The sequence below is a fragment of the Lagopus leucura genome, unplaced genomic scaffold (assembly GCF_019238085.1).
Source record: "Lagopus leucura isolate 7727_CA_CO unplaced genomic scaffold, USGS_WTPT01 Super-Scaffold_100012, whole genome shotgun sequence".
In the NCBI taxonomy this organism is placed as follows: Eukaryota; Metazoa; Chordata; class Aves; order Galliformes; family Phasianidae; genus Lagopus; species Lagopus leucura.
Window position 1 is genome coordinate 983571 of NW_024962267.1, and position 22639 is coordinate 1006209.

At 35.4% G+C, this 22639-nt stretch overlaps 1 protein-coding gene across 1 annotated transcript in view; it reads right to left on the reverse strand.

Moving 5' to 3' along the window:
• Positions 1-5430: 5430 nt before the first annotated feature.
• The window catches only part of KCNH7 (potassium voltage-gated channel subfamily H member 7), a 70204-nt gene continuing 52995 nt past the window's right edge, over positions 5431-22639 (reverse strand). Inside the window, exons 11-14 of the mRNA XM_042874403.1 lie at positions 14190-14453; positions 9563-9731; positions 7064-7256; positions 5431-5786 (exon numbers count right to left, since the gene is read on the reverse strand). Coding sequence (XP_042730337.1) covers positions 5520-5786; positions 7064-7256; positions 9563-9731; positions 14190-14453 — 893 coding nt within the window. The 3' untranslated portion in view covers positions 5431-5519. The remainder of the gene's footprint in view (positions 5787-7063; positions 7257-9562; positions 9732-14189; positions 14454-22639) is intronic.

Sequence of the window (22639 nt, forward strand, 5' to 3'; positions counted from 1 at the left end):
GGCTGCAGCACAAGAGATGAGCAGAAATATTCTTTGTTTAGCAACTCGGTCTAAATGCGGTCACTACGGGGCTCGTTGCCTAGTTTTCAGAATGCTGGTGTTTTGTATCTTCCATATTGCTTAAACACACCAGACCTTTGTGCTTGCCTCCTTTGTAAATGTTGGTTAAGATTACATCTTTAAACAGCTGTCTGTGTATTTAGATATCTAAACAATTTTTATGATACTTTGAAGTTACCTTGCTAGAATTACAATTAGTTACTTGTCATTGTGAGGCAAGCTTAGATAATAATATTTGTACACAGCTGGAATTGTTGGAGTCTTTAATCTTTAATCCCATCTAAGGCTTTTCCATAGGGAAATCTGGATTTTCTTAATTTTTTCTTTTTTAAGAGTTCAGCTTAACATCAAAAGCCTTCAATGATTATCTGGATCACTAAAATCACAGTCTGAATAGGCCTTACATGGTAAACCCACTCCGTGGTTTATTGAAAATTCTCTGAAAGAAAATGACAGAATAAACAGAATTGTCTGGCTTAAGGAGAGGCATTTCACCAGGATCAATCATTTCAATCAAAATCATTTGTAAAAATGTGGCCTCAATTGGATAGCAATTGGCAGCTTCCTTATCTACATTTTATAAATGGAAGTTATATTTTGAATTTTGAAGTTAGAGGGGCTATACATGAACATAACTTCCAGTTTTCCTAGAAGATGGTGCCTAGTATGCCGTGTGGAAATTATTGTGCATAGGAATTTCTGAAACAATCTAATCTCGTGTCTCTGTTTTGTGTGCTTCAGGCCAGTGAGCAGTATCCTGTGCAATCTCTTGCTTTTCTTTTTATTCCCATAGTGTTATGTTAAATATAATTCCAGAAATTTTTGCTTGGTATTTTCAATGCTGAAACTTGTCTGGCCTTTTGGATCCCTGTTAGTAGTGCTTGTAATGGGGTGACTGAATTCAGTGCCGTCATGAATGAAATATTCACATCCTGTTGCTCATGACTGAAATAAATGTAATACGTTTATTTGAGCAGATTTAGACTTGTTGCAAATAAATTTTTATGGTGGTATGAAATAATGAATATATATGCAGTTAACAGTTTTCCAGGAGATCTTTTCTGGAAGCAAAATAAAACTTATATTAACTATATTTACAAAATCCTGTTATACAAACAGGATTTGCCTCAGCTCATAATGGTGAAGTATTTCTATAGATTAAATTTTTGAATTATTCTATCTTCAATTTTACAATGTTGTGAAGATTCAGTATAGAAAATGTAAATAATACATGAATGGGGCAAATTTGTCCTTTAATGAAGACTTTAGTTTGGCCCATCTAATTTCCATTCCAAAGAGAAGAGCTATGTTCTGTATTCATTAATAATCAAAGAACTTCCCAAGTGAGCATTAAAAAAAATACAAGTAGCTAGATGAAGAAAAATGTTTGTTCATTAGTAATGCAGTTCTGTCTACTACTTATACATAGATATACAAAGAGAAAATGTAAGCTTGCCATCAAGATGCCTTCATGCAGTTACAAGATTGAGGACATGCTCCTTTACTATTACTGATAAAACTGAGCATAGTGATGATCTGCATATATGATCTATGCTTGGATCTTGTTTATTTTTCTTCCGTTAAACTATTTGCTGCTTAACTTCTATTACAGTCGTTTTTTCCAGCCTAGAAAATAAATTGATGTCTAGAGTAAGTGTAGTATATGTGTGTATTGATGGCTGCATGACATGAGTAAGTTATCATTCCTAGTTAAGCTTACGGGAATGCTAGGTTCAGAGTAGTGACATGACTTTCTGCATGCTTTTTTTTAATTCCAAGTATGTAAGATGGTACTTAAAAGTTATTTATACCAGTATCTGCATACCAAGTTATTTTCAGATTTCAAGCAATTTTACAATTTACAATTAATATTTTCATTAAACATTTGATATGAATTTAGAAAGTGAGACCAGGTTCCTTGTTATTTGAAGATGGCTGCTATATACTACAGTTCAAACAAGAGCATCCACCTATATTTTAGTTGGTTTTTCATTAGTGATAATGACGTAAGAGATAAATAAACAAATAGGGAACATGGTGTTTATGTTTTCTTTTGTTGTGTGAAAAAAAAAAGAGGAGGAAAAAGAGGAAAAACGATTCAAGAGACTTTATTGAACACAACTGCAACCATTTGGAGCAGCTGCATGTAATGATGCAAGTTTGAATAAAGCGTCACAAAATAACTTTTACTTAAAAAAAAAAAAAAAAAAAAAAAAAAGCAAACAAAAAAAGCAAACCAGTAGTCAGCATACTTAGCACTTGGCATATAGGTCTTCCTTATCAAACACGTTTTAATGATGTGATGGTGAGGCAGTGGCACTGGCACAGGCTGCCAGAGGAACGGGTGTGCATGCCCCATTCCTGAAGGCATTCAAGGCCAGCTTGGGTGGGGATGAATAGCCTGCATGGTAATTCTCATAGCTGGAGTGATTGTCCTGATTTCTTTGATATTTCAGTTATAGTACCTATTCTTGAGTTTCCTGGATACTTTTCTGTACGTACATATTATAATTTATGGGTATTTTTACTCACAAGTTTTAAATGTGAACAGTCAAGATGAGACTTCCTGGGCTCAAGCAAGACCAAATTCACATCCCCTAAAGTTCTGAAAGCATCTATGGATATGTTACAGCTGTGTATTGATATATGAGTATGCAACTCCTGTATGATTTCCAGCTTTAGTTGGATAACTGAGAACTATTTCTACTGAGTCAGAATTGAACTGCACTCCAGGAAAAAAATTAAAAAATAAAAAAAAAGTTTTTGCTGTTCACATTTCCAAAAACAATGGTTTGTATATGTTTGTAGAAGAAAAGAAGCTCAAAGCAATAGGTCACTGTATGTTTCACTGTACTTAAACAAGAGAAGAAGATATCTGAGAAGGCAGGTCTTTGGCAGGGATTGAACAGCTAGGGACAGCCAATGAAGTTGTTGTCTTTCATGTTTTGTTTCTTCACTCAGTAGCAGGTATGTTAGGTCGTTTAGAATTTCTGTAATTATGCAAAGTCTCCCTCAGTTGATCCAGTTCAGTTTGTTCTTTTCAAAAAATACAGACAAAGAGAAGTGAAGGAACAAAGCTTTGGAGGCCAACACAAGAAGTAAAGTATGGAGTAAAGTATCTTCACTTGAAACAATCATGACAGTTGCTTTTTCTCTTCCCCAGCTCTCTACTCCACTGTTTTGTTTGGTCTCTTAGCATAAATATAAAATTCAAGGTCATGAAACTGAGCAAAACATGTTTTGTAAATTAGTGCTCATATATTATACTTATTTTCATTAATTTTATTTTTAATTTTTACTGGTTTCTTTTAAATGTAGTATGACCACAAATAATTTTTTAGAAAATGCTAATTTCTTCTTTTTAACAGATACTAGTAGTAGTTACTAAACTTAGAGAAGAATTTGTTAATGCTTGACACTGAGGAATAAAAACAACAAAACCCAGAAGCTATTTCACTTTGTTATTCAGCAGTGCTGTTTCAATGGCGTATGTGGAGGCAAACATTCCAACTGGCTCAATGATGCTGTCAACTGGGATCCAATCCTACAAGGCACTATGCAGTAAGAACTCTAATTGTTGTGGTGGAGGTAAGAGCAGAGTGTTGAATGATTTGAACCTTTCAACAGTCAGCAGTATCATGAGGCAGAAGAAAACTTGACTGTATATGAAAGAGGCTGCATTTTCCTAATTTACAAAGGTATCGAGTTAATTCATTTTTGTATCTTTACATACAGAGATGAAGAAGAGCCTTGCTCAGTAATTCAACACTCCCACAAATTTTAAATGAGAGAAGATTTAGCCTTCTTACATTTATCTACTTGCTGTGTATGACTAAAAGTGCTATGTATTATTCTGAGCCGACTCCTAATGTATGTATCTGTTAATTTGAAGGTTAACCTCTACTGCATTACTCTGCACACTGGTTTAGAGCAAAGGGATTTTTAGTAAAAATTTCAGTGGTTACCCACTAACTGGGTTACACACGTTTCTGTAATCAATTCTCTTCCTAGAGAGATTTCACATTAAATCTTTCAAATTAGAAAATCATGTGAACATTTTAAAATATTTTAAAACAGTAATAAAAAGGCCATTTCCTTCTAAAATAAACACAACATTTGAAGCAGAATAATATTTTAATAAAATTAAATCTAAGTATTCACAAAGCATTATGCACATACAGTACATACTGTATTTAAAGCCTATGGACCTTCAATCATTTTATTCTAGTGTAGTCAGCTTTGGACACAAGCTAAGCTTACTTCTTTTGTAATAAGAAAGTTTACAATTGTTCCTCAAAGTGATCTTACATATATACATATATATATATAACTCTATACTCCTACATGTAAGTGTAGGTATATACACACACTTGCATGTATGTGTATATAAACATACACACACTTACATACACACATATGTACATATATCATTTACACACATGCACACCTATGGGAATGTGTGTGTGGTATCTGTGTCCACATATGTATGTACTCTATCTGGGAGCACTGTGGATGGGCCAGTCATTAAAAAGAGAGAACTGAAAACAACCACCCTAATAATTGTAAAACTAAAGTTTGTAACGAATTTTTAATTTTACAGGTTGTTCATAACTTGCATTGAACAAAAGGAACACAGTCTTCTGTATTATACAGAAATCAGATTTATTGCATTTGATTATGTTTGAGTGACAGATGATGAGTACCTGCCTGCTCATGACAGTTAAGTTCTATGATGTGAATAAAATAAAATGAAGTAGTACTGGAAACAAACTGTTCAATTAATGTAGTTTTGTGATGTGATCTGTGGTGATACTTTCCAGCACGTGGCAGTTTTTCTAACTATTAAAGTCTGCCCTGCTTCAGCTGCTTTGGAAGGAGGCTGCTTTCTAAGTCCTAACTGTTTCGAACCCAGAATACTTGGTTACCTTATTCTTTTTCTAGGCGCAGAATCATTACCATTTATTGTGAAAAGCTCACTACAAGAAAGTCAACCCAAATTTTCAGAAGTGAGCTAGAAGTTTTTACTTGGAGTTTAGGTTGGTCAGGTAGGAGTTTTTTTCCTATGTAAATTATTGTTATTGGTTTCCTATTTGCTCTGAAGACATATCCACAATAAAATACTGTTTTCGTGACAGCAGTAAATGGTTGTCTCCATGCAACATAAACTGTAATCTCAGAACATGCATGTTACTTAATAAAAAATAAAAATATAAGGTGCCTTTAGAATGCTGGCAGTTTTACATTTGGAACATACAGTTAGTGTGTATGTGTACGTATATATTTACATCAGAACTGCTCAACTTTAGCTTACAAGCTTCAGATTTAGGAAAATATACAGTACTTTTGCATATATATTCCTTGTAGCCCCTGAGTCAAGTATAGAGGATTTAAATACAAAAAAGGAAAAACAGCCATTAAAAGCACTTACATTTTTTATGTGAAATTATAGTATAAAAGTATTATTTCCCAGGAAGACCAGGATCAGAAACATGCCTATGAAGACTCAAGATTCCTACAGTGCTTACTGAACATTCTGGCAAGGAAGGGTGCCTAATTGATGGGAGATAAGGTTTAGGATGCTGTGGGGGACACTCTGCAGAGTGGTTATGTTCTTGATCTAAAAAGGAAGCCAGGTTGTCTTCTGAGGCTGTGTTAAGATGTACTCCGCTGGAGAGAGATTCTTTGGATTTAAGTTTCGATTTTTCAAGGTCTAGAAATTCAGGACACTGGAAAGGAGAAGAAACAAGATGACAATAATTTTATCAATCTCTTCTAGGCTCTTGTTTCTCCTCAAAATTAGCACAGACTGTTGCTGGAAAACCATATTTGACAGTAAAACAGTGAGCTGAAGTATTTTTATGTGGTACAGCACTTGATTTAATGTAATTGAATGCAGTTCTGTTGGTCAACTGTAGAAATGTAGGAATCTTGTCGTCCCCCCCCAGATGTGTTCACATGACAGCAAGATACACATATATTGTTGTTTCTCAAGGTCTGAATATTCTTGAGACCCAATCTAAGAGGATGGATTTCAGTATTCTTGAATTCCTGGTTTTAAAACATACTTCTGGAATTGCTTCAGTCCAAACATTAAAACCATTTTGATTCCAGTCTCAGGCCTCAGTTCTTCACTTTTATACTCTGAATCCATTCAAACTGTGCAGTGTGCCTGCTGATGCTTTAATGCAGACTTGCTGTATTTCTGTTCTGACCAAGGTATGCATACGTTTTGGGCAGAAGCTGGCATAGTGGGCAAACACTTCTGAAAAGTGCTGCATGTGTCCTGTCCTGACAGTCCTTATGCATGCAAACTGATGCTTTCTGGACATGTTGAGCTTATTGTGCCTGTATGTGCTTCAACATATGTGTGAGGAATTTGATACATCTAAGAACAGTGTATTTACTGATTGTTTGCTGCAGTTTGTCAGGAAATAACTTGCCACATCTGTCCAAACTGTTAAGTTCGAGAAATTCCAAACAAATTTGGAAAATGAAATACTGCCTGAACAGAACTGGAGTGGAAAACATATATTGGAAAATGTAGGTATGTGGCAGCTCTGTATGAGCAGATTTCTGTCAGTGGCAAGGGACTAAACATGGTTTTTGTCCCCTCTTACCTCCATATATTTATGACCATCCTGTTCATATCATGTTTCTGAGGACTTCAAGAGCAGGACCTATGGCAGATATACCCAAGCAGGCAAGTCTCATGCTTCCGATGGCTTGCTCTTGTGTCTAATACTTATTTTCTGCTAATTTTGGTGATATACATGATCATTAATTGATCTGATTATAAGATCATTGTATAAATCTCTTAAACTCTCACAGAAAATGTGGTTTCTGAAATTACAGCATCGAAAGTCCAATGCAGAGATGCTAGATCAAAATAATAATTTCATATTCTTTAACTGCTGAACAAGAACCTAGATTGTTGTGATTTTCCTCCTCCAGTAAACTAACAAGATTAACAAGGCTCTTTTAATCTCATTGGACATATACAAACCTGAGATGAAGGACTGAAACTTCTGTCTGTTTTAATTGATGCTACAGGATGAAGCTTTTGTGTAAACCGGATTGCTGGCTGTTGATACTCTGCACCTGCAGTCACCATGCTATAGGCAGGTGGAATGAGTGTTGATTGCCTCTGCAGAAGCTGCAGTATGGTTTGGATATCAGCAGTCATCTGGGATTCAAGCCTAGAGAAGTAATAAAATTGGTGAACATGTGGTCAGGACTGGGTGTATTTTAACATACTGATTACAGATGTATTCAGGAGGAACTTGTAGCTTATTAATAAAGCAAGCTCTTGTTGTGACATGAGCATGCCTTAAGAGGAAAGAACAGAAGAGGGAGTACTGAGCCTTTCCAAAGCGTGCTAGCTCTCCCTTTCCTTTACGGATCACACTTGCCAGCTTGCTTCTAATTTTTTTTTTTTTTGCAACATTAAGAATGAGTTCATTATTGTCTCTTATACTTGGAAGAGAAAGTAATAGAGGGAACCAGATCTTCCGTTGAAGTTAACAGGAATAACTCCTCTCTTCATCAAAATTAAATTGATTTGTACTGGCTGAGGATGGGACACATTTTTATATATGTCAATTAATTCTGACACTCTCAATGCTAATTGAATGCACTGAAATAAGCAGAAAACCACAGTAGCATCCTTCCACAGTTAGAAATGAAAGATTCAAGATCATTAGTTTAGAAACAAACAAACAAACAAACAAGATCTGACCAGGTTTCTTTACTGTGGAAGTTTATTCAGACCCCATAAGTAATTTCAGCATTTCTGATGTTCAAACTCAGTAGCTCTTTTCTATTTATTTTCCTTTTCATAAGTTTTATATGACTTTTGAAATATTTTATCTGCTTATGTCATTCTTACAATTTTGCAGCACTAAAATGATTTTCAAATGGTCTTATACCAATATGATTGACAAGCTCAGCAATAGGTAATGCCCATAATGCCTCCTCAGCTGCTGGAAAGATACAAGCATGCTACAATAGACTGCACTTTGGATACATAGCCTTCTGTACTGCACTCATCTTCCGACAAGAGCAAACAGATCTTTGTCAGTAGCCTTTAATGTTGTGAATGTTACTACCTCGATTCCCTACAGAAGCAGAAATGATCCTGTGGAGACAGATTTTTGCTTTCACCAGAATCTTTGCTGCTTGGTACCTTTTTTCCTTTCATTCTAGTGTTGTTCATCATCTGTGTCACTTATTTATAAAGCATACATGAAATTAATCTGAAAAGTATGCCCAAAGTATTTTTAAGATGCTGTTTCTTCATTTATTGGGAGAAGTTAGTTCTGTGGCATCAGCTTTTGTAGTGAAAAGCACAAAACAAGAGGCTAGTCAGTCATGCTCTACTTGCCCTCTTGTTCATCTCCCTTGGATTGTTTGCAACTTAAAAACATGCTGATCTCACACAAGCACGATGCTTGTGTCACAGGGGAAAAAACTGCAGCAACATGCCACCATCCACAGAACTTCTGTCTGCTAAACTTGAGATTTAATATCTCAGTGTATATAAGGGATCAGGCATTGGTGGACTTGCATCATCACTTGTCTCTTTCTTTGAATTAACTATAAAATGTCTTCCTTCTTACTTTGTCAGCACTTTGTAAGCTTTCCCCTTTACTTCTAATCAAAGAGTTTAACTGATTGTATTTATTCATCACTACTGTATATATAAATTCTCCCTCCTTTCTCCACAATTTAAACAGGCCCCATCATGCCACACAACCAAAAACAAACAAGAGAACCTTAAGTGCTTGGCCCACAGACCTCCCTGAACAGGAGCTTAAAGAGGAGAAAGAGATAACACTAGGCCCAGAGTCCTGGTACAGTGGCTTTCCAGTCCTCTATATCCTTTTAACAATTTGGTTAGCATGCTAATTTGCCAAGGCATGGAAAAAGACAAGAAAAAAGTGATCCTGCTTTTTAGTCCAGCAAGCCACATATGACATAAGCAAGATAGAATATTGCCTATAACAGCATCCATAGAAGATCCAGAAAAGATCAAAATGTTGAAATCATGAAAGAGTTTATAAACACAAAGAGTTAAAAAATAAAGCAGCTTAATAACATGTATAACAATCTAAATCTTAGTTTATCAGTAACAATGTTATTTTCTCACTCAAAAAATAATGAGAAATGCTCTTCTATAAGGCAATTCAGAGTGATTAACGTGGGTACCTAGAAGTGAGTGATATAATTACTCTGACAGTGATTTATAAATTTTGTACTCAGCATTCCTAGAATAGTTTGTTTTTTTTTTTTTTCTCTTTTCCCAAGAGTCAGGAAGGCTGAATTTAGGTGATACTTAGGCTGCTATGAATTCATATGTGCAACTCAGGTTTTTTGTAGCTTCTGAAGGTACGAATACCTTTGGAGATCTCTTGCGCAAGTTAATTCCTGCTGTAGAATCATTGATATCTGTTCAATTGTAGACCCTTATCACAAATATATATATTTATAATATCTCTGTTTTTACCTGTTGAGTTGTTCTTGAAGTAAATCTAATCGATTCTCTACTTCTCCATATACGTAGTCACTTTCAGTATCACAGATACCCCATGTTACATGTGGTAATGCTGAGTGACTTGGGGAGTCTTGGTATTCCCTCATGTTCTGTTCCTCCCAGTTTCTTTTATCAGTGATATCTGAGGAAAAATAAAATATAGGAAAAGTATAGATTTACACACATGCTGTAAAAGAGCGTTGGCACGACTTAAACATCCCATTTACAAGTGTTTCTCCAAACCTTAGAAGACAGCTTGATATGGTGAAAATTTGTGCGACCTGTATTTATTCCTTACCAATGTTTAGGGAAAAATAACAGGGGAGACATCCAAAAATTATAAAATTTTAACATAAGGATAGCAACATGCTAATATTTTAAGCTGAACATACATAAAGTAGCTCTATATAGTCAATATCATCAGAGTTCTGCCAAGAAAACTAAAGAAATAGAAGTCATTACTTATTTTTTAACAGCAAACCCCTAGTTTTCTCAAGCTGAGATTAGACATATTTACTCTAAACTAAATGTATGAAATTATATACTTGACTATCTTTGTGTCTGGCTAAAACCTATTTTCTTGCCCTAGAGTGTTATATTGTAGTGTATTTACTGTTTAGCTTTTTGGTGTAAAAGGAGAACTTGCTACATTGCATTTACAGCATTTGACATGCATTACAGTGTGTTGGAATGCCTCCAAACCAGACCAAACAACCAAAGCTAAATCGGTTATTACTTTCAAAGGGAAAAAGATTTGCACTAATGTAGTTTTAGCATCACGAGTCTCCAACCCTTACGTTGGTATCTAAAGCATGTTTCAGAGACTGGTGCTGTACTATGGTGTGAAGGGTGCCAGTTTATTTTGTTTCATATTCTATGACTTGTAACAGAAGGAAATATTTTGCATAGGTCAGTCAGAGATCACTTAAATACTAAAGTGAGCTTCATCGTAAATATATATACACATATATTTCTGTTCAACCTATGAGTAACATTTTGGATTGAGGTACAGACAGTAAATTTACTTCAAGGTAAAAATCCTCAAATGCATAATTAGGATTCACTATAGTTTCAGATAAATTGCTCATTTTAATTCCCCTTCTAAACCTGTATATTTTATATGCATGTAAATAAAAACCTAGTCCTTGTATAGTCCTTTATATTTATATTTATATTCAGCCCTCTGTAGAAAATGATTATGACTATTCCAGGCTCCAGCCTGTACCTGCTTGCACAAATCCAATCCATTTTGTCCCTAATACTTCTTGGTCAAAGAAGTCAGCTGCAACTGACTTCAAAAATAACTGAAGTGCACTCCTTTCCTTTTTGCTGTTTGAGCTACTTTTTCATCCTCTTTCAATTTGTTTAATTTATACCTCTGTGAATTTTTAAATGAGTTTACATTCTTTGTTTCAGGCAGTTTTTCCTTTTCACCAAACTGGTGGAAAGTTACAAATTACTTATAATGGGATATATATTCTACCTTTATCTGATAGAAAGATCTTGCCGTGAGCTCTGCAGAGCCTACAGGTGACATATTCATGACAAGCAGTGCTTTTTATACATATTTACACCTCATCCTCATTAGGGCTAGAGCACCTCTCCTGTAAGGAAAGGTTGAGGGAACTGGGTTTGTTTAGCTTGGAGAAGAAAAGGTTCCAGGGAACCTCATTGTGGCCTTCCAGTAGTTGAAGGGAGCATATAGACAGGAAGGGGAACAGCTGTTTACAACTGTGGACAGTGATAGGACAAGGGGGAATGGTCTTAAACTGAGATGGGGGATTTAGGTTAGATATTAGGAGGAAGTTTTTCCACACAGAGGGTAGTGATGCACTGGAACAGGTTCCCCAAGGAGGCTGTGGATGCCCCATCCCTGGATGGATTCAAGGCCAGGCTGGATGTAGCTCTGCGCAGCCTGGTCTACTGGTTGGCAATCCTGCACATAGCAGGGGGGTTGAAACTAGATGACTTTTAAGGTCCTTTTCAACCCAGGCCATTCTATGATTCTCAGCCTTCATTACTTTGAATCAATCTTTTGTCATATGCTATCAAAAATTGCTTTGTACTCCTCAGATTCTCCTCTCTGCTCAGATTTCCTCCTGTTCAGGAAAAAATAAGGCTATTGTACTGAACAAGTGTTAAAGTTTCATCTCCCATTAGAGTAATATTTGTAATTATTTAACTATGTAAAAATCACAGAATACATTAAATGTTCTTACTGTGCTCAGACAGCTGCTTCATTGTACAGCTGGAGAAAATCCTTGACCAATTATCAGGTGTCAGCCTTAGTCATAGGAGCTGTTGGATGTGAATCCCACAATCCTTCAGTAGTTCCTGAGTGTTTTTTCAGGGTTCTCCTAACACTTCTTTTGGCACTGCATGCTGATAACGCAACTTAGGTTATGTTCATTTTACACTTGGGAAATTTTTCAAAGCAAACAATAGCAACCAGAGCCATATTTCAAAGAAAAGAGGAAAAAAAAAAACAACAAACAGTGTGTGAGTGACATATGAGAGGCTTGTCCAAATGCTATTAGCTAATCCTTTTCAATCACATCTTTTAGCAGCATTGGTCTATGAAGAAAACAACAACAAACAAACAGAAAGTAAGAAAGGAAAAAAAAAAGAAGCCTGCTTTTCAGTCCTATATTTCAAATAGACTTAGCCAGGAAGGGGAGCTCTCACTACATGCCTCCAGGCAGAGGAAGACTTTCTCCTCTTTTTAATCAGAAGTAGCTGCTTATTATATTATGTGCTGTTTGGTTAGCAGGTGGTAGAAAGTTTCCTGGAGCTGTAGAGTATTTGGATTTCGTATGACATGACCTATAACTGATTTTATGCACTGAGCAGAAGGAAGGGAAATGATTCTTTCTTGGCTACTTAGATACTTCTTGGCTACATATTCAGGTTCCCAGTACACGTAAGCCAACAGAAGGAGAAGAAAACAATGTCAGAGAAGCATGTAACTTGGATTTAGTGGGTACACATGTCACATCCGTGTCCAAGGAATCTGGAAAGCTCTCAGCAAAGCAAAGGGAGCAATCTTATGACAAAAATCAGGGTTAAAATTTTCATCTATGGCTGCAGCTATAACTGATGTTGTAAAACCAGTGGAATAGAAACTAAAAATATTGGTCTTATATTTCAATGCTTTTTAGAGGCCTGTAAAACCAAGTTGCTGGCTATTTTACTCAATAAATCATTCAGTAAAATCCCATAGTTTCCAATGCTGTGTGTTATTCTGGGGAAATTACAAATGGTTTTTGCTCCAGAATATGTATTTATAGCCTATTAAAATAAACATTTGATTTATGACAAAGGAAATTAACTGGCACTCAAATTATAAAATAAGTTCATACACTGTAAGAAAGACTCTTATCTCTTGTGGAATATGGTACTGTACTTACTTACAAGTTATAAATAAACAACCTCTAATTAATAGCAGTCTAAAGCATAAAGCTGATCATATTTTATTGAATTTGAGCTTTCACACACATTATCAGAAATGCCAGTTAACAGACTGAAAAAAAGAATGTAATCTTAATCAAAATATGTAACCTTTGTATATGCTAAATTTAACTCAAATAAAATCTGCAGTAGGTTGCCTTGGAAAATGTTGCTATAGCTTCCAGGACACGTTTTTGGCTATCAGTAGTGGAAAGGTAAGCTTACAGATTGTATTACGCATGCATGAAGTTTGTGTGTTCATACTGATATGACCCTATCCTGAAGAGACCAGACTTCATACATTCATATCTTTAAAATGAAAAAAGATATTGTTTGGCCTGATTAATATCAGGATAGTTTAAAATTAACCTAAAATTCAAAGTTTCTTGAACAATGAGTAAATTATTAAATTGATTCAAAACAAACTGCTGGGGAAGACAGTATTAAACTGTATGTAATTCTTCCCTTCAAACTGAAATAATTACAAACAAACTTTCAGCAAGACTGAATACATTAATCTATGGCTTTTCATTATTTCCAGTTCACATCAATGAGAAAATGAAAATTTTAGCATATGCAATGCAATTTTAAATGTGATTGTGATTAAACCCTATGTTGACACATACAACAAAATGCAATAGCATTTCTTCAAGCTATTATCAGCTACTTTCACTGAATTTTGGTTGTACATCATGAGTGCAGAGAATGGAACTAATTATCTGAACAACTCCTAGATTCATTTAACTCTTTTTAAGTAGGATTTTGTACCGTCTCCCAGCCTTGGCATATTCTCTTGATTTGAAGGTACTTTTCATCCTGGGGTGCTCAGTAAAGTCAAGCACTGGTTGACAATCTCAAAGATTTTGTTTACATGACTGTTCTAAGGCAGTTCAGTTAAGAGATTATTTGTTAACAAAACCTGGAATAGTCTTTGCGAGGTTCTGTAATCTGGTTCCACTGTCATTGCATCAAACTATAGCAGTCCTTTTCTGAAATACTGATTTTTGATCTAAAATAGATATTATTGTTTATTCTTCAGAAAACAAAAAAGTAACAATTATGTAAATAATAGGATCATTAAGAAAATGATTTTTGATAATCAAACCAAAAAAGATGTCTAAGCAAACTTTAAAAAAAGTATCAGTTATATTACCTTTGCAAGAGTCACTTCTTTTGTCAATAAGTATTTCTTCTGTTGCATGAATCATTTCTTCAAAGTCCAGCTCTGTAGTTTTCTCTGTTATGGATGGGTAATCAGCTACCCCAGAGAACAGGGGTTTTTGCTCATCTTCAATGGAGGACACAAATGATGATGAGCCACTTTTTTTCTCCTCAAAGTGTTTCTTAATAGATTGGTAATATCTGGAGTTGTCCCCTGTGGGTTCAGGATCACTCTGACCATTCTCTTTGAAATAATCTGTTAGATAGAAATAACCATGTATAATAACATGCAGTTTATAAACTTGTGTTCTAGTTTATTCTGATTGGAGGATGGAGATCTATATTTCTTTTGAAGACACAAAAGACATTTGTACTTACATGGTAAGAATTTCTAGTCTCTGGATCACAATTAATTTTCAAAAAGCTGCTTATATCAAACCAACTTTCCTATTTACTGTTTTATTCCAGTTAAGGATAACATTTGAGAAAGCCTTTTATTCCAAAAACAATGTATTATAAATCCAGACACATGCTTAAAAAAAAAAAAAAAAAAAAAAAAAAAAAAAAAGAACTTATTACTTAATTCCCTCTTCTAATTTCTCACATTTCGGGATATTTCTCACATTCTTGACAGTAAAATAATCATAGGTCTCAGACTCAGCTTCAAAACTACCTTTTTAATTTATACCTACATAAAAAGCATCTTTGCTGTTTATTTTTTCCCAGCAAAGGTCACAGCTCAACCTCAAAATGCTGGCATAGATTAATATGGACATATTTCTCTATGTACATTACTGGCATGCTTATATTGAGGATTGATACGGGAGATAGAATCTTCTTGGCAAAAAAAGAAGGAAGTTGTAATCTATTTTTGTAAGATCATCTCAAAATGACATCAGCAGCTCAAATTCCTTAGCCTTTTGAATTAACTGCTATTCATTTTGTTCTGATCATCCAATCTTTTGAATAAGTACGTGAAAAGCTGGGATATATTGGGTAGGAAAGTACCAGCCACTTTCAGAACGAAGCTTTCATTAATTGCATTCAGGATCTGGAGTGAGGAACAGCAAGTTCAGTAGTTTTAAGAGGTGGCAAATAAAAATACAGATTTAAAGCACATGCCTTTAAAAGACATTGTAAGAAGGAAATAGAATTTAAACACAAGAATGATCATTTGTGGATATAGAGAACTCCTGATCTCTTTTCAGCATAAACTTGAATCTAATTTCAAATTCAATATTTGCTCTTACCTATTTTTAACTGAAATGTCAAGATAATTCCAGTTCTGCTATTTATTTAAAACACTTTTTAGCAGGGTAGTCTCAACAGTGTATAAATACTGTAACTAGTTTGCATTAATTTGCTGGGGAGACAACATGATTTCCCATCTGCTTTGTGCTAATTACTAATCAACATATTTATGGAATGTCTGCAGTCTTTACAGACTACAGAAGTGGTTAATGCAACATTTATTATATTCCATAGATTTATTTGATTTCTGGTCACAGCACTGAAATGAAAGCGTGGCCACATCTAATTCTCTTTATTGTACATGAAGAGAATGCAGTATCTGTATGGAGCACTCTGCAGGAGTCCAGACATCTATGAGCAGTGAGGGCAGATAATGGCCTACAAAATAAAACCAGTACCAAGGCAGCTCTCCTGGAACTGTACACTCTAGAGTCTCTAGGAACAATTTAAACAGCCTTGCATTGAACTAACTTTATTTTGCTTCTGTAAAGCAGAATTACTAGCTGTAAGTGTTAGTGGTAACACTCTGATACTTCTAAGGCATCAACGCTAATGGGCTGACAGGGTAAGGCTTTTGGGTGATGTACAGAATGGGTAGATGCCCCACATATCTCCCAACTGAAAAAAAAAAAAAAAAAAAAAAAAGCAAAACAAGAAAGCTTCATAAGAAAATTCAAATGTTTATCTCACAAGGCTTTTTTTTCTTTAAATATATGGTGAAATGCATGCAGTCATAGTACAGTAAATTTTCTTAATTACTTACTGCATGACTAACTTCAACCACAGTCACACTGCTGACTGTGAAAAAGACCTTATAATGAAAGCTTGAAATTGCCATTTTTAGGGTAATTTTTTATGTTCATGGGATTTTGTGCACTAACAGTAATGAGCACCCTATGGAATACGAATCAACCAGCGAACTAATTTTAAGAGAGGTCATGGAGAGTCTAATGAAAAAAATAGTACAGCAGCTCAAGTATAGCAGATCTTATTTGTCATATTCAAGGAATATTAAAATATCTAGAAACAAGATTCCAGATTCTGCTAGCAATTATCCTTCTGTAAAACAGGATAATTCAACTGATGTGTCTGCATTTAGTCTTCATCTATAACAAATCAACAGAGCATATTCTTTTCCAAATGCTGTTCAGGTATAACAAACTCCACGACATTAGAAAAAATGTTGAATATTCATTGAAAGCCTATTTAAATCAATGAATATTTTTAACCTGGTGATCTATTTCTAAATATGCATCTTTGGCTTTAGTGCAATTGCTTTACATGGTAGCCATTTGGTTATATTCAGAAACTCATAAGCTGTTTTTCTTTTAAAAGACTGATGCTAGAGATTCTTATGTCTGTACAATAATCCCATTCTATTCTGCAAATGAAACAAAACTGTATTTGGCTCTGCAGGTGCAAGCTCAGCACCTCAGCTCAACCATTCAGCAATGCCTCTGCAGCTCAGTGAAAACATATTACAAATCATATCTAGGCAGTGCTTCATTTGCAGAGTAAATTTCTCCATTTTGTTTTTACTCTTCAGATGAAATCCAGTCATTGGTTTAGAATGAATTTTCTAGATGAGAATTTGTATCTTTTTATGTGTATCTATGGATAAGTTGACTTTCTGGCAGACATACTCAAGGTTTCAAAAATACTTTCTTTTCCTTTCTCTTCTGTTTCAGGAAAAAAAGAGCAATCATTAAGAAAAGCCCCTCATCTTAGTGCTTCCTCTTTCCTTCTCTGCTAATGCAATTTTCACTCTCTAATTCTAAGGAGTAGAAAAACTGTTTTACAAAAGTTGATTTGTGTAACTTCCTGCTTTACTAAACATGTTCAAGCATCGTTACATTCTTTACGGGACATGCTTTAGATTGTTATGTTTTGGATGCCTGCCAATCTTACAGTCAATGTCATCTGATATTTTGCTGTCTGGAACTCCCAACATCTTCATAGTAATTTTTAGTGTTTTTTGCACTTGTTCCAGCAATAGAAGAAAAGAAACAGGATTGTCATGAGGGCAATAGAAAGCAGCTATGACAGACTCACAGAAATACTGGAATAAAATCTTGCTTGCTGCAACAATTATCAGAATTTCTTTTGAGTGTCATAGTTAGCCTGCAGCGTTGAAGTTTTGCATTATTCAAACAGTGGCAGTCTGCATGAGCCAGACATACTTTCTCCTAACGAATCACTCTGCTAGCAACAATATTTGTGAAAATGCCACTACTATATTACATGTGGAACAGCATTGTTTAATATTACTGTAATTTCATTAAGTTGAATTTGTCATACTTAATTAGTTTAGCCATGTAGCATAGTGCGTCAGAAGAAGGTAAATTTTTACTCCCTTTTTCAGCTATCCAATATAAAGCCCTATAATATGCCTTGACAAAATCAATTTTTCAGAAGAAATGAAGGGAATGACTTCCTCACCCTCACAGAAAGCAATTTATACCCCAAACCATAAGACACACAATCCTTATCATTAAAATTATCAGCATAACTGTAAATCTGTTCAGCAGTTATGATATTGTCCCATTCCTTTGAAAAATCCTACCATATCATTTTATGTTGCACCAAGTAAGTCCCTTGGTAAAGAGAAATGCACACTGTGACTTTGAAGGAGAGATTGCTCAAAAACTCAGCAGATCTTCATATTCCTAGCAAGTATTTTGGTTCAACTGTTACTAGGTTTTTCTTACGTGATATTCACAAATATTCCTGTGATGGTAAATCTGTTTTTCCTACATATGAACAAAATATTTTCTAGTGAGCAATTCTGTTTGTTGTCTGTTCGTTAATTTAAAAATATCAGTAATCTTGTCAGGGAACAGAAAAATGCTTTATGTGCCCACTCATGCATCAAATTCAGCAAATGATTGAAGTCGGTGATTAGGCATTTCATAGAACACATTAAATACAATACCACAAACAGGTTGGAAAGGTGCAAAATCTCAAAGAAGTCCAAAAATCCAAAGTGGTTAATCCCTAATTTGAACACTGTTTTCCAACCATTCACTAATAATTTGTTTAGCAACAGTACCAAATCCTTGTGATAAAAAGAGGGCTGCCTCATTTACTTAGAAAAGCCATTTTTATTGCCCACCACAGTACCGGCCAGCGTTAACTCTACTTAAGCTTTAACTGCATGAATTATCTTACTACAAAGGTGTACAGCATATCCGTAGCCCTCCATGTTGCCTGACCTCACTCTTAGTGCCTATAAGCTTTCTACCTAAGCCCTAGAAGAAAATCCTTTCATTCTTTAGCACATACGTGTTTTCCTCCTTTCTTATTTCTCCTCATTTTGATTCCCTTAATTATCCCACTTACCATTAGGAAATCCTACTCACAAAACACGTTGTAAAATTTCTGTATGGTTTTTGATCAATAAAAAAAAAGTTATCTAGAAATCAATGCAGGAATATTTCCATTGCTAGTAAAAAGTAGGTTGCTGGTGATATTTTAGGAAAGCTAAAACAATTCCTTGTTTCAATAATAAAAAAATCTAAACATCTTATTTTTCTGTAACTAATTTTAATAGTAAAAGAACCCTTTAATTTCAGTTTTATCCATAATTTGGGAACAATTCACTGGAGAACCTAAAGATATAAACAAGTGAAATTCCATCATTTTAGTAAGACCAATTTTGTTGCTGTAGGTCTTACAGTGATAGTAGAGGAACAGAAGTGTACTGGCAGAACGTTTGACTTCCTGATCTGTCACAGCAAAGCTTGTGAGAGCTTGGTAAACATACGCGCACTTTGATGTATTTCATTTCAGCGCTGTGAAGAGTTGGATGATTTGAGAAGCAGAGAACAGTAGAAAATACTTGAAATCTCCTCCCAGTATCCTGAACTAAAGATTAGGCAACTGTATAATCAATAATGTACAGATGTTATAACTGTGAAATATACCAGAGAGTTCAGTTAAGCAGTAATTATATCAAAAGGGAATAGATAGAATGCTTACCCATATCCTGGGTATCCTATGAAACTCCTGAGAAGGGCATCTCCAGAAGAGATCCTTCCCCACTGGTAGTCAGCTCCCATTATAATGGGATTATAATGATAATTAGATAATAACGGAAGGACATTTCTTATTTTTCGGGAAATAATGCTATACTTTAAAAAATCAGAAATAAAGAAGTATAAATATACGCCTGAAAAGAGATTCAGGTCAAAAGCCAAATTTTAGAATTCTCTTCTAAAAGGAATACAATTTTCACCATAGGGCTATGAGTACTTTTTTTTTTTTTTTTTTTTTTTTTTCCCCAAAGGATAGCTACTGGTATGTGTGCTTGCACACATTTGGAGACAGCCTCTCTGGGAACAACTTGTAGAAACAGGATTCTTATGGAAGCTCCCTGAGGTATCTTCTAGGCACTGTGGTAACATCAAAAACAAAAATAATAGGAGCAGATGGAAAACTGCAGTGATGGGTTCTCTGACAACTGTTTCACTGAAGGTGAAATTTCAGGAACGTGAAATCTTGTTCTAGGCTATATATTCCTTGCCCTGATAATAGTTGCTTCCTGATCATTTAACCACCTGACACTCCAGGTGAATGTTAGAAACTCTTTTCTAATTAAGCCCAAGTGGACTTCATTAGCAAAATATATTAGTTTAACAGTTAAGTAAGAGCTTCAATTTTATTTATTTATTATTTTTTTAAAAACAAATTCCTTCCCTACTTTCTTGCTGGGGACACAGAAAATACTTCTTGGCTGAATCATCTATTTGTAAACCAAGCCTTTAAAAGTATAAGCTGAGAGGAGGGTACAAGAATGGGAGCTAATATGCTTAAAATGAAACTTTGCAGCATGCATTTTATATTGCACTTGATTGCTACAGACTGTGTTAACATGAGCAAGTGAAGGAGGTATTTGTGTAAAAAGATTTCATAAGAACTTCCTTTTGTGGGTTATTAAAATCACATCGATAGACATAAAAATTCCTTTTAATGAGTTCCTAGAGCCAGCTGGCAAGATCAAGCATTGCTAGCTACCTGAATCTCTCATTACTAATACAGTTCTATTGGAGTCCTTCTCCTTCTCTCAGCTAGAGCCCGCAGGACGATGTTGCCTTTGGATTATAGCTAAAAATCCAGAGCAATGTTTTATTTCAGTGAGGTCTTCATTACATTCCTAGGTACTATGTCCATGCTGTCTTATTTAGACAATATTTATATTACCCTGCAGGCATTTTATATGGCCTGCTCAAAGAACAAAGAGCAGATAGGATTTACGTATAGCACTAGTATAGTTTTAGCCCCAAAACAAAGCTTTATCTTGGGAAACGATTTTGTATCCAATTACTTCCATGGCTTCACAAGAATTTTGTGTGAGTGCCTAGACCAGGTCCAGGATTTTGATAGCTTCCAGCTAAGGGTTTATGTGAATTTAATATCAATGCAAATGATAGCTTTTCGTGAGACTAATTGGATGCTCAAATAGTGTCACAAAGGTGTACATTAACAAAAAGTTACAGAAGACACTAGCAAAAGTAATATTGCTTGAACTTAAGTAAAGTCTTTTCAAAATCTCAAGATTTCAAAGTCTGAGTGAGATTTTCTAGGGTGATAGTCTGTTATTTGCATTTTTTTCAACTATATGGATTCCTTATTTATGGAACCAACTCCACTGATGCCCTGTTCAGCATGGAATATCAGATCTGCAGTCAGAACCAGCAGAGCTGAAGAACCTTCTTGCCCATATGCATTGCTCTTGAAAACAGCTAACTCCTACTGAACTGGAATTACTGAAGGAAAACAAAAAATGAACAAGACAAGACTGTGTTCTGCACCGCTAAATAAAGCAACTGAATTTAGATAAAATGGTTCATTGTCCACCAGTTTTCAGCAGGAGACTAACTTGTGAACCCATCTGAAAACTTTGTTGGGAAGGAATACTGCTTATTTTGAGCAGCCATGGAGAGAATTTCTTGGCTGACTGTCAAGCACCTATGGCAACTGGCTGAGGCTGCACCTGTGAAAGGAATCTCATCTGTTATACTGAAAGTCCTGCAATGAATTTATTTTAGATGAGAGCAAGAATAAACTGCTATGCAGTGCATGTTTTAATTTTGTAGGGGATGTCTTGTGGTTTGCAGTCTGGAAAGTTTGCTTTCTGGAAAACAGAGAACAAGCTAGATCCTTTAAAAGAATATTACGATTATGGAATCATAGAATCGTAAGGTTGGAAACAACCTTCAAGATCATCTAGTCCAACCTGTAGTCCTCCCATTATCATTGCTACCACAAGCTACTAAGCCATTTCTTGTAGCTCCTCAACCAGACGCCTCTTGAACACTGCCAGGGATGGTGACTCCACCACCTCCCTGGGCAGTCATTCCAGTGTCTGACCACTCTCTGAGAGAAAAAGTTCTTCTTCATGTCTAACCTAAACCTCCTCTGGTACAGCTTGCAGCCATTTCCCCGTGTCCTGCTCGTTGTCTCGGAGAAGAAGCCAAACCCCTTCCCCCTTCAGGAAGTTGTAGAGTGCAGTGAGGCTCTGAACCTCCTCTTTTCCAGGCTAAACAATTCCAGCTCCCTCGTAAGACTTGTGCTCCAGACCCTTCATCAGTTTTGTTGCCCTTCTCTGGGCAAATTCCAGAGCTTATGATTGAGCATTTGTAGCAGATAAGATCAATTTCTGTTGACACAGGCAAGAAATGATGGAAATATGTAATAGGTAGACTGAGGAGGTCTTACTTGGAATTGGAAAAGTAGTGGCACTAACTGCAGATGCACGAGCTGTGTGGATTTTCTTTAACCCCTGATAAAACTCCTGCAGAAAGAGTTACTATGGCAACAAAGTCCAAATCAGGCTAGCATGAACTAAAGGCTGAGATAATGCAAGCCCATTTTAGCACTCCAAAAGAGAGAAAATCATTGATGATCACACTGAAGATGAAAATAATGCTTTCCCAAACTATGTAATATAGGTCAATAACCAAAAGTAAAGAACGGGTAATCCTCTTCCCCATAATAATTACAAATAAATAATTTATTGAGATTATAAATATCAAAATCTTAAAGCGAGAATGTTGTTTGTCTACTCAAATTGTAGTCTGTTCAGTTACAAAATCAAAATATGATGGAAGTCATTATGTGAGACATTTTTTTTTATCTATAAGAATATGTTGACCAGAAATGCTTTGCCAGCTCTGTTTTTAGGAACTTGAT